At 49.7% G+C, this 12,876-nt stretch overlaps 1 protein-coding gene across 2 annotated transcripts in view; it reads left to right on the forward strand.

The window, feature by feature from the left end:
- Positions 1-244: 244 nt before the first annotated feature.
- Positions 245-12,876, forward strand: part of ACOT13 (acyl-CoA thioesterase 13) — a 32,784-nt gene continuing 20,152 nt past the window's right edge. The window contains exon 1 of one of the 2 annotated variants that reach the window (XM_063923272.1): positions 245-311. In XM_063923272.1, the coding sequence (XP_063779342.1) occupies positions 309-311 (3 nt within the window). In that variant the 5' untranslated portion in view covers positions 245-308. Of the gene's footprint in view, positions 312-331; positions 719-12,876 lie in introns of those variants that run through there. The other variant, XM_063923271.1, reaches the window with a different exon arrangement.

Below are 12,876 nucleotides of genomic sequence, written 5' to 3' on the forward strand. Positions count from 1 at the left end.
ACTAACCTCCGCAGCCGCGTTAATTGCCTTTTTCTCTGCGATTTGAGTCACTGCTCCCCCTTAGCTACCCGTCTCTTCTCTTCTCTTCTCCCTCCTCATCACCGCCGCGGTCACTGGATAGGGTACTCCTATCGCCGTAGTGCTCGGTCTGCGCTGCGCTCCCTCTGGCCGTTTGCGCATGCGCTCCTGTCAAAGTTTCAGGGCATGCGCACACTGGTCAGTGGGACGCCGGATCCTGAAGCCTCCCTGCGCATGCCCGGAAGCAGTGACAGTTGACGCATTCTAGACATAGACATAACCCATTTTAGATGGTAAATCCTAGTGGGCTAAGTGACCTGTGACGTCAGGTGGCGGAGCAAGGATGTTGCATAGAGCTATAGGAACGGTGACGCCCAGACCGCTTACTGACACTTCCGCCACACTAGGGTGGCGATTGGTAACGCCCCCATGATACGTTTCGGGGCACAGGGCGGGGTCTGCTATTGGCTGGGGCGGGGCTTGGAATGGACTTACACTTGCACTGCACATACATTCCATGGGATAAACCTGAAGGTGACCCGCAGACATGAACAGGAGCAGCGTGTAGGTTGTGTATATCCCTGCATCGTCTGCCACTGTTGGATAACTGCGGCACGCAGTCATGGGCTCTCTGTCTGCCCTGCGGATGATGCTGAAGGCGCTGGGAGAAGGTCCCGGATTTGATCGAGTTTTGAACAAGGTATCATGAGTTATGTATGGTACATCGCGCTGACAGGGAGCCGCCTGCTGCCCATACGCATCCTGTCACTGCTGGTTCCACTTGTGAACACAGTGGATGTGTTAAAATAGGATAGCTCACAGAGGTTTCTGCCAACTGTGACAATGCCAGCTGTTGTGGAACTACAAATATCAGCATGCCGGCAATGCTAGTTGTGGAACTCCTGGAGAACCCCAGGTGGCTTATTACCTCTGCTGTAGGTACTAGAGCATGGATGGACCATGTCTGAGAGTGCCATATTTAGAAAAAAATCTTTGAACAGGGAACCATAAATTTTATGTTCACAATTATAGGGGAATTCAGTTGTGGGTGAACAGATTTGCGCAACACCCACTGCGCTTACGGCAGTGGGATTTCGCTTATAAGTGTTCGCTACCCCATAGGGTAGTGAGCACTTTTGAGCAAATAGGAGGGTGAATTGGTCAGACGAAGGGTGCGAGTTGGGCTATTTGCCGGCGTTTAAACGCTGCGCAAACAGCAATTAGCCCAAAATTTAATAAATTATTCCAGATTTAGGCCCCCATTTATCAAGCCTTGGAGAGTGATAAATAGCACGGTACCAGCCAATCAGCTCCTAACTTCCATATTACAGTCTGTTTGAAAACTGACAGTTAGGAGCTGATTGGTTGGCACTTTATCACTGTGCTATTATTCTTCAAGGCTTGATAAATCTGGGCCATCATTTTATAAATATGAACAGTGGAATTGTGGCTTTAACTGCATGAGAGAGTCCCTGGTTTTATGGAGACGTATCAAGCAGTGTAAAGTGTGGAGAAGTTTCACATAGCAATGATTAGCTTCTACCTTGCAGTTTCTGGAATATAGTTGATAAAGGTAACCTCATAGCTCAGGGGTGGCCAACCAGTCAGTGACAAAGAGCCAAAAAACCTTGTTATGTACGTCAAAGAGCCGACATCGAGCCGATGGCGCACATGCAAAAATGGAATGTGGCCTTGTGCCTGCTAGACCACACCCCTGGTATAAAATACAATGAAAAAGCCAGAACGACATAAAATAAAAAAATTAAGCCAGATCCATTAACAAAGCCACTTTCACATAAAATAACTGAAAAAGCCAGATTCACATAATAAATTTCAGCTCCCCCATGTGTCACTCCAGTCAACACCCTCCTGTCACTCTAGCCAGCTCTCCCATGTGTCACTCCAGCCAACACCCTCCTGTCACTTCAGCCAGCTCTCCCATGTGTCACTCCAGCCAACACCCTCCTGTCACTTCAGCCAGCTCTTCCATGTGTCACTCCTGCTAGCACCCGCCTGTGTCACTCCAGCCAGCTCCCCCGTGTCACTCCAACCACCTCTCCCATGCGTCACTACTGCCAGGACCCTGCAGTGTCACTCCAGCCAGCTCTCCCATGTGTCACTCCTGCCAACACCCTCCTGTCACCCCAGCCAGCTCTTCCATGTGTCACTCCAGCCATCTCTCCCATGTGTCACTACTTCCAGCACCCTCCCGCGTCACTCCTGCCAGGACCCTCTTGTGTCTCTCCAGCCAGCTCTCCCATGTGTCTCTCCTGCCAACACCCTCCTGTCACTCCAGACAGCTCTCCCATGTGTCACTACTGCCAATACCCTCCTGTCACTCCAGCCAGCTCTCCCATGTGTCACTCCAGCCAGCTCTCCCATGTGTCACTCCAGCCAGCTCCCCCATGTCACTCCAGCCAGCTCTCCCATGCGTCACTACTGCCAAGAACCTGCAGTGTCACTCCTGCCAACACCATCCTGTCACTCCAGCCAGCTCTCCCATGTGTCACTCCAGCCAGCTCTCCCATGTGTCACAACTGCCAAGAACCTCCTGTCACTCCAGCCAGCTCTTCCATGTGTTACTCCTGCCAGGACCCTCCTGTGTCTCTCCAGCCAGCTCTCCCATGTGTCTCTCCTGCCAGGACCCTCCTGTGTCTCTCCAGCCAGCTCTCCCATGTGTCTCTCCAGCCAACACCCTCCTGTCACTCCAGCCAGCTCTCCCATGTGTCACAACTGCCAATAACTTCCTGTCACTCCAGCCAGCTCTTCCATGTGTCACTCCTGCTAGCACCCTCCCATGTCACTCCAGCCAGCTCCCCCATGTCACTCCAGCCAGCTCTCCCATGCGTCACTACTGCCAAGACCCTGCAGTGTCACTCCTGCCAACACCATCCTGTCACCCCAGCCAGCTCTCCCATGTGTCACTCCAGCCAGCTCTTCCAGTCGTCACTCCTGCTAGCACCCTCCTATGTCACTCCAGCCAGCTCCCCCATGTGTCACTACTTCCAGCACCCTCCCGCGTCACTCCGGCCAGGACCCTGCTGTGTCTCTCCAGCCAGCTCTGCCATGTGTCACTCTAGCACACCCTCATGTATCACTACAGCCCCCCCATCAACTCATGCCATTGCAGCAGTCCCTAATGTGTCCTCTGTTTGCTTGTGGGTGTCTCACCTCTAGTTTCCGACTCCTTCAGTTTTCAGTCCCTGTAGTGCTGCTGCGTGTCTGGCTGGAGTGCAGCGGTTTCTGTATCCGTTGTGGTCACATGATTTAGAGCAGAGGTTCTCAAACTCGGTCCTCAAGGGCACACACAGTGCATGTTTTGCAGGTAACCTAGCAGGTGCACAGGTGTATTAATTACTCACTGACACATTGTAAAAGGTCCACAGGTGGAGCTAATTATTTCACTTGCGATTCTGTGAGGAGACCTGAAAAACAATGCACTGTGTGTGCCCTTGAGGACCGAGTTTGAGAACCCCTGATTTAGAGTGTTGGGAGCCACATTTGAATAAAGAAAGAGCCACGTGCGTCTCAACAGCCACAGGTTGGCCACCGCTGTCATAGCTGATCAGTTGCTATGGGCAACTTCTTCACATGACCACCCTTTACACTGCTTGATACACCTTCCCCATATATATTCTCCTCAAATACTGTCTCTGGTATCAATACTTCTCATATTATGGTCCCATTCCCTAGTCTCTAATAATGACTGCAGTATGCCCCAGCTGTCATGATTCCTCCTTGCATGCATTTCCCAATGCCTATCCTCCTTCAGATAATGAGCCTAATTCATGTTTGTACGCAATGGCCGATGTTCACGCAACAGAGCGTTTATCAGCAAACCACATGTGCTGCGATCGCAGTGTGCAGGGATGCAGTCAGTTTACCTCCAATCAAAATCCCGACGTTCAAAATCCCGACACCAATTGACCGATGGTCAAAATCCCGACATGGACAAAATACCGACATTTAAAATACCGACAAGGTCAAAATACTGACATGTAAAATGCCGACAGGTCAAAATACCGACATAAGTTTTTCATGATTTTTTTAATTGAAACCGACTTGTTCATACTTTACCATCCCAGTGGACCTGGAGGGGGAATATAATAGTGTGCCGAGCGCAGCGAGGCACCGTGCCCGAAGCATGGCGAGCGCAGCGAGCCATGCGAGGGGACGCGGTACACGTTATATGGTGTCCATGTTGACTTATGTCGTCAAACACACAAAAAACCAACAAAAACCGCATGTCGGTATTTTGACCTGTCGGCATTTTACATGTCGGTATTTTAAATGTCGGTATTTTGTCCATGTCGGGATTTTGACCATCGGTCAATTGGTGTCGGGATTTTGAACGTCGGGATTTTGATTGGAGGTATTTCATACCGATCCCAGTGTGCATGCATCAAGGAATTGCAATCTCGCAATGAGGATTTCATGTATTAGGCACTGTACCGCAAAAAATTCCTAGTGTACGTGAGTACACCTGGCCAATAAAGCTGATTCTTATTCTGATGTAGAAGTGATTGACAGGAAGTGACCGTATGGTGGTGTTAACAAGGATTGGTTGAAAAAAAGGATGTCATGGCCATTTTCAGAGCGTGCATCTGCTGTGAGCTCATACGTGCAAAAACGTAGCTACTGGCATGTCCAGTCTTTGTTGCCACAGGCCTACCCTTCACCTCGATGTTCCTTCGATTTGCCTATAGGCCGGGAATGTGTACGCAATTGCAAATGAGTTTGCGATGGCTCAGCTGAGTGTCACTTTTCAATTCTGGGCGTCCGCATCACTTGCCAACATTAGCAATTCCGTAGCCTGAAAAATCACAGTTGCAATTGCATGTGCGTAGAAACCTGAATTAGGCCCCATGTCCGCAATAAGTAATTTGAATAAACACTACCCCCAATCCCTATCCTCCTCAGACATTACCATGGGGTGGGGTGGGATGGGATACAGAATACAGACCCCTTGATCCCAGTTCGCCAGAATGCGGCAGCTGAGCGAGCGCTAGAAAGCCCCTTGCTGGCAGCCTGCGCTCACTACACTGCGGGCTCGATGGCTTGCTGCGCTGGCCACAGGTTCTATTCCCACTCTATGGGTGTTGTGGACACCCACGAGTAGGAATAGCCTTGGCGCAACTGTCTGCATTCTCGGTGATCGGGATCCCGGCGTCAGTATTCTGACCGCTGGAATCCCGACCGCCGGGATAGTAACTACATCCCATTACCATGGTCTCTACTCTTCTTAGGTCAGATATTGCCTCCAGTCTTTGGCTTATGTACCCTTGACTGTGTCTGCAGCTGGGCAGGAGCCTAGGCACTGATGCTTGCAGAAAGGGAACCCAGCAGTACTCTGGCACAGATATAGCACTAGTAATTGCAGATGTGCTGCTAAATAGGAGCCAGGATTCAGCAATGTGACTTACTGCTCTTTCTGTGAGTTAATGAGCAGGGAAGCTTTACATAGGATCTGCAGGTCACAGATTGGCTGCCAGAGTTGAGGAAAAAAACACTCTGGGGGAGATGTAGTCAGCTGACAAGATCCAATATGGTGATATCCATGCATCAGCTACACAACACAAGTACAACAAGAAAACCTGTCCTTCAGAACAGGCAGCAAAGGCAAGTCACATGATGAAGTTACGGAATGTGAAATAGACTATGAGGTATATTCAATTCGCAGCGATAACAGACTTTTCACGTGAAAAACCGGACTTTTCCCGCGAAATGCAATTACAGCCTATTCAATTTTCCGGGAAAATTTATCGGTGATCATTTTCTCTGACGTCCTAGTGGATGCTGGGGACTCCGTAAGGACCATGGGGAATAGACGGCTCCGCAGAAGACTGGGCACATCTAAAGAAAGATTTAGGTCTATCTGGTGTACACTGGCTCCTCCCCCTATGACCCTCCTCCAAGCCTCAGTTAGATTTCTGTGCCCGGCCGAGCTGGATGCACACTAGGGGCTCTCCTGAGCTCCTAGAAAGAAAGTATAGTTTAGGTTTTTTATTTTACAGTGAGACCTGCTGGCAACAGGCTCACTGCAGCGAGGGACTAAGGGGAGAAGAAGCGAACCTACCTAAGTGGTGGTAGCTTGGGCTTCTTAGGCTACTGGACACCATTAGCTCCAGAGGGATCGCACACAGGACCCGACCTCGTCGTCCGTTCCCGGAGCCGCGCCGCCGTCCCCCTTACAGAGCCAGAAGCAAGAAGGTCCGGAAAATCGGCGGCTGAAGACTTCTGTCTTCTCCAAGGTAGCGCACAGCACTGCAGCTGTGCGCCATTGCTCCTCATGCACACCACACACTTCGGTCACTGATGGGTGCAGGGCGCTGGGGGGGGGCGCCCTGAGCAGCAATATTAACACCTTGGCTGGCAAAACTGACACCATATATAGCCCCAGAGGCTATATAGGTGTAAATTACCCCTGCCAGAATAACACAAAAAGCGGGAGAAAGCCCGCCGAAAAAGGGGCGGAGCCATCTCCCCTCAGCACACTGTCGCCATTTTCCCTCACAGCTCCGCTGGAAGGATTGCTCCCTGGCTCTCCCCTGCAGTCCTGCACTACAGAAAGGGTAAAAAAGAGAGGGGGGGCACAAATTTAGGCGCAGTATAATATATATATGCAGCTATAAGGGAAAACACTCTTTATAGGTGATATCCCTGTGGTATATAGCGCTCTGGTGTGTGCTGGCATACTCTCCCTCTGTCTCCCCAAAGGGCTTTGTGGGGTCCTGTCCTCTGTCAGAGCATTCCCTGTGTGTGTGCTGTGTGTCGGTACCGCTGTGTCGACATGTATGATGAGGAAAATGATGTGGAGGCAGAGCAAATGCCTGTAAATGTGTTGTCACTCCCTGAGGGGTCGACACCTGTGTGGATGGACTTATGGAAGGAATTACGTGACAGTGTCAGCTCCTTACATAAAAGGTTTGACGACATAGGACAGCCGGCTACTCAGCTTGTGACTGTTCCAGCGTCTCAAATGTCATCAGGGGCTTTAAAACGCCCGCTACCTCAGATGGCAGACACAGATGTCGACACGGATACCGACTCCAGTGTCGACGACGATGAGACTAGTGTACCCTCCAATAGGTCCACCCGTTACATGATTGAGGCAATGAAAAATGTATTACACATTTCTGATAGTACCCCAGGTACCACAAAAAAGGGTATTATGTTCGGTGAGAAAAAACTACCAGTAGTTTTTCCTGCATCTGAGGAATTAAATGAGGTGTGTGAGGAAGCCTGGACTTCCCCCGATAAGAAATTGATAATTTCTAAACGGTTATTGGCAGCGTACCCTTTCCCGCCAGAGGATAGGTCACGTTGGGAAACGTCCCCTAGGGTAGATAAAGCGCTTACACGTTTATCAAAATAGGTGGCACTACCGTCTCCAGATACGGCCGCCCTAAAGGATCCTGCTGATAGAAAGCAGGAGGCTACCCTAAAAGCTATATATACACACACGGGCATTATATTGCGACCAGCGATTGCATCAGCATGGATGTGCAGTGCTGCTGCTGCGTGGTCAGATTCCCTGTCGGATAATATTGATACCCTGGATAGGGACACTATTTTGCTGACAGTAGAGCAAGAAGGCACCGTATTATCAAGTACAGTCCTTTCGGCCCCATAAACACAAGAGGGCTCGAGGCGCATCCTTTCTGCCGAGAGGCAAAGGTAGAGGGAAAAAGCTGCAGCATACAGCCAGTTCCCAAGAGCAAAAGTCCTCCCCCGCGTCCGGTAAGTCCACAGCATGACGCTGGGGCTTCACAGGCGGATCCGGGTACGGTGGGGGCCCGTCTCAGAAATTTCAGCACACAGTGGGCTCTCTCACAGGTGGATCCCTGGGCCCTTCAAGTAGTATCTCAGGGGTACAGGCTGGAATTCGAGACGTCCCCCCCCCCCCCCCGCCGTTTTCTAAAACCTGCCTTACCAGCAACTCCCTCTGCCAGGGAGGCAGTGTTGGTGGCTATCCAAAAACTGTATTCACAGCTAGTGATTGCCAAGGTACCCCTCCTTCAGCAAGGGAAGGGTTACTATTCCACAATGTTTGTGGTACCGAAACCGAACGGTTCGGTGAGACCCATCTTAAATTTAAAATCCTTGAACACTTATATCAAAAGGTTCAAGTTCAAGATGGAATCGCTCAGGGCGGTTATTGCGAGCCTGGACGAGGGGGATTACATGGTCTCCCTGGACATCAAGGATGCGTACCTGCATGTCCCCATTTACCCTCCTCACCAGGAGTACCTCAGATTTGTGGTACAGGACTGTCACTATCAGTTCCAAACGCTGCCGTTTGGGTTATCCACGGCACCGAGGGTCTTTACCAAGGTAATGGCCGAAATGATGATACTCCTTCGCAAGAAGGGAGTTTTAATTATCCCGTACTTGGACGATCTCCTGATAAAGGCGAGGTCCAAGGAACAGTTGGTAGTGGGGGTAGCACTTTCTCGGGAAGTGCTACAACAGCACGGCTGGATTCTCAATATTCCAAAGTCACAGCTGGTCCCGACGACACGTCTTCTGTTCCTGGGAATGATTCTGGACACAGACCAGAAAAAAGTGTTTCTTCCAGTGGAAAAAGCCGAGGAGATGTCATCTCTAGTCAGAGACCTCCTGAAACCGGGACAGGTGTCGGTGCATCAATGCACACGAGTCCTGGGAAAAATGGTAGCTTCGTACGAAGCAATTCCATTCGGAAGGTTCCACGCAAGGACTTTCCAGTGGGACCTGTTGGACAAATGGTCCGGGTCCCATCTCCAGATGCAACAGCGGATAACCCTGTCGGCAAGGACCAGGGTGTCGCTGCTGTGGTGGCTGCAGAGGGCTCATCTACTAGAGGGCCACAGATTCGGAATACAGGACTGGGTCCTGGTGACCACGGATGTCAGCCTTCGGGGCTGGGGCGCAGTCGCACAGGGAAGAAATTTCCAAGGACTGTGGTCAAATCAGGAAATTTCGCTTCACAGAAATATTCTGGAGCTAAGGGCCATTTACAATGCCCTAAGCCAAGCAAGGCCCCTGCTTCAGAACCAGCCGGTACTGATCCAATCAGACAACATCACGGCGGTCGCCCATGTAAACAGACAGGGCGGCACAAGAAGCAGGAGGGCAATGGCAGAAGCCACAAGGATTCTCCGATGGGCGGAAAATCATGTGTTCGCACTGACAGCAGTGTTCATTCCGGGAGTGGACAACTGGGAAGCAGACTTCCTCAGCAGGCACGACCTCCACCCGGGAGAATGGGGACTTCATCCAGAAGTCTTCCAAATGCTGGTAAACCGGTGGGAAAGACCACAGGTGGACATGATGGCGTCCCGCCTCAACAAAAAGCTAAAAAGATATTGCGCCAGGTCAAGGGACCCTCAGGCGATCGCTGTGGACGCTCCAGTGACACCGTGGGTGTACCAGTCGGTTTATGTGTTTCCTCCTCTGCCTCTCATTCCCAAGGTACTGAGAATAATACGAAGGCGAGGAGTGAAAACTATACTCGTGGTTCCGGATTGGCCAAGAAGAGCTTGGTACCCGGAACTTCAAGAGATGCTTTCAGAGGACCCTTGGCCTCTGCCGCTCAGACAGGACCTGCTGCAGCAGGGGCCCTGTCTGTTCCAAGACTTACCGCGGCTACGTTTGACGGCATGGCGGTTGAACACCGGATCCTGAAGGAAAAGGGCATTCCGGAGGAAGTCATCCCTACCCTGATCAAAGCCAGGAAGGATGTCACCGCAAAACATTATCACCGCATTTGGCGGAAATATGTTGCTTGGTGTGAGGCCAGGAAGGCCCCAACGGAGGAATTTCAACTGGGTCGATTCCTGCAAGCAGGGGTCCATTAAGGTCCAGATTTCGGCCCTGTCGATTTTCTTCCAGAAAGAACTGGCTTCACTGCCTGAAGTTCAGACTTTTGTCAAAGGAGTTCTGCGTATTCAGCCTCCTTTTGTGCCCCCAGTGGCACCTTGGGATCTCAATGTGGTTTTGGAGTTCCTGAAATCACATTGGTTTGAACCACTTAAGACTGTGGATTTGAAATATCTCACGTGGAAAGTGGTCATGCTGTTGGCTCTGGCTTCGGCCAGGCGTGTGTCAGAATTGGCGGCTTTGTCCTATAAAAGCCCTTATCTGATTTTCCATATGGATAGGGCAGAGTTAAGGACTCGTCCTCAGTTTCTCCCGAAGGTGGTATCAGCGTTTCACTTGAACCAGCCTATTGTGGTGCCTGCGGCTACTAGGAACTTGGAGGATTCCAAGTTACTGGACGTAGTCAGGGCCCTGAAAATTTATGGTTCCAGGACGGCTGGAGTCCAGAAAACTGACTCACTGTTTATCCTGTATGCACCCAACAAACTGGGTGCTCCTGCTTCTAAGCAGACTATCGCGCGCTGGATTTGTAGCACTATTCCGCTGGCGCATTCTGCGGTGGGACTACCGCAGCCTAAATCTGTAAAAGCCCATTCCACAAGGAAGGTGGGCTCATCTTGGGCGGCTGCCCGAGGGGTCTCGGCTTTACAACTTTGCCGAGCTGCTACTTGGTCAGGGGCAAACACGTTTGCAAAATTCTACAAATTTGATACCCTGGCTGAGGAGGACCTGGAGTTCTCTCTTTCGGTGCTGCAGAGTCATCCGCACTCTCCCGCCCGTTTGGGAGCTTTGGTATAATCCCCATGGTCCTTACGGAGTCCCCAGCATCCACTAGGACGTCAGAGAAAATAAGAATTTACTCACCGGTAATTCTATTTCTCGTAGTCCGTAGTGGATGCTGGGCGCCCATCCCAAGTGCGGATTGTCTGCAATACTTGTAAATAGTTATTGTTACACAAATCGGGTTGTTATTGCGAGCCATCTGTTCAGAGGCTCCGTTGTTATCATACTGTTAACCGGGGTTCCTATCACGAGTTATACGGTGTGATTGGTGTGGCTGGTATGAGTCTTACCCGGGATTCAAAATCCTTCCTTATTGTGTCAGCTCTTCCGGGCACAGTGTCCTAACTGAGGCTTGGAGGAGGGTCATAGGGGGAGGAGCCAGTGCACACCAGATAGACCTAAATCTTTCTTTAGATGTGCCCAGTCTCCTGCGGAGCCGTCTATTCCCCATGGTCCTTACGGAGTCCCCAGCATCCACTACGGACTACGAGAAATAGAATTACCGGTGAGTAAATTCTTATTTTTTCACTAATTTCACTTCACCTACTCTGAAGCAGATGAAAAGTTGGGAAAAGTCACTATTTTAAGGTAAAAATGTTTGGATATGGTACAGAACTCCTGGGACACCCCCCTTAAGACTAATTAGGCACGTTGAGGTTTTTAATTATTTTTAATTGGCCAATAATGACATGTCATTTTTGGGGTGAAAAAGTACAAAGTGATGGAAATTGGGGTTCAAGGTATGGGACAGGTATATTGGGGTGCTTTATGAGTGGGACAGGTGTTTTTAGGCGTGCAGATGGGAGTAATCGGTCTGTTTCCACTTTTTTTTTAAAGTACCCTAAAATGACCCAAATATATACTTATACCCATTTTCATGTACCCCAAATTTAATGAGAGCATTTATTTTGCTCAAAAAAAACTTGCTTTCTATCATTTTTTTGCATTTTTAAAAAAATGCATATAACAGCCATTTCACACAATTTAAGTCCCCAAAAACGCTCTAATGTGATCTCTAATACACTTCTCTTCTGTTTTCCTATGTTCGTTTAGCATTTTTTGGGGTACAGGCTGATTTCCCCATTTTCACCTGCACTTTTCACTGCAAGAATTTTCAGGTGAAACCCGTTTGGAATTAAATAGGTAGAAAAACGGAGCATTTTCGTGGCAATTTTCGCCCGATTGGCGCGAAAAAATTTTGGCCGAAAAATTGCCGCGAATTTGCGGATAATTGAATACCCTAGTATGTATATTGCTGCTTTCACATCGCAAAACCTGCTTTTGAAATGGTATTTGAAACGGTTCTTAAAACGGGTCTGAGCAGTTAAACCCCTTTCACATCTCATGTTGTAACCAGTAAATTACCATTTCATTCCCGTTTTGGTACCTTTCACACTGAACCCGTTTCACCCATAGAAAACAGTGGTTGTCATTATAAATGGACTTTTCTGGCCCACACATTATTATTAATCACTAATTAATTCATTATTAATAATTTGGATAGTCGTACGATGGAACCCAGCAGCTTGAAGCATATCTATTTTTATTAGATGGGATTAGGTACTTGGTTTGTCTTTTTTGGAGGCACAAGTATTATTTATATATTTTTTAAAAATATTATTTTTTTTTAAAGATGGAATGGTTAAAAACACGGAAAAAAATGGCGTGGGGTCCCCCCTCCAAAGCATAACCAGCCTCGGGCTCTTCGAGCTGGTCCTGGTTCTAAAAATGCGGGGGGGAAATTGACAGGGGATCCCCCGTATTTTTAAAACCAGCACCGGGCTCTGCGCCTGGTGCTGGTGCAAAAAATACGGGGGACAAAACGAGTAGGGTCCCCCATATTTTTCACACCAGCATCTGGCTCCACTAGCTGGACAGATAATGCCACAGCCGGGGGTCACTTTTATGCCGTGCCCTGCGGCCGTGGCATTAAATATCCAACTAGTCACCCCTGGCCGGGGTACCCTGGGGGAGTGGGGACCCCTTCAATCAAGGGGTCCCCCCCCCCCAGCCACCCAAGGGCCAGGGGTGAAGCCCGAGGCTGTCCCCCCCCATCCAATGGGCTGCGGATGGGGGGGCTGATAGCCTTTGTTGTAAATGAAAAGATATTGTTTTTTCCAGTAGTACTACAAGTCCCAGCAAGCCTCCCCCGCAAGCTGGTACTTGGAGAACCACAAGTACCAGCATGCGGGAGAAAAACTGGCCCGCTGGTAC

This window comes from Pseudophryne corroboree, chromosome 5 (genome assembly GCF_028390025.1).
Source record: "Pseudophryne corroboree isolate aPseCor3 chromosome 5, aPseCor3.hap2, whole genome shotgun sequence".
NCBI classification, from domain to species: Eukaryota; Metazoa; Chordata; class Amphibia; order Anura; family Myobatrachidae; genus Pseudophryne; species Pseudophryne corroboree.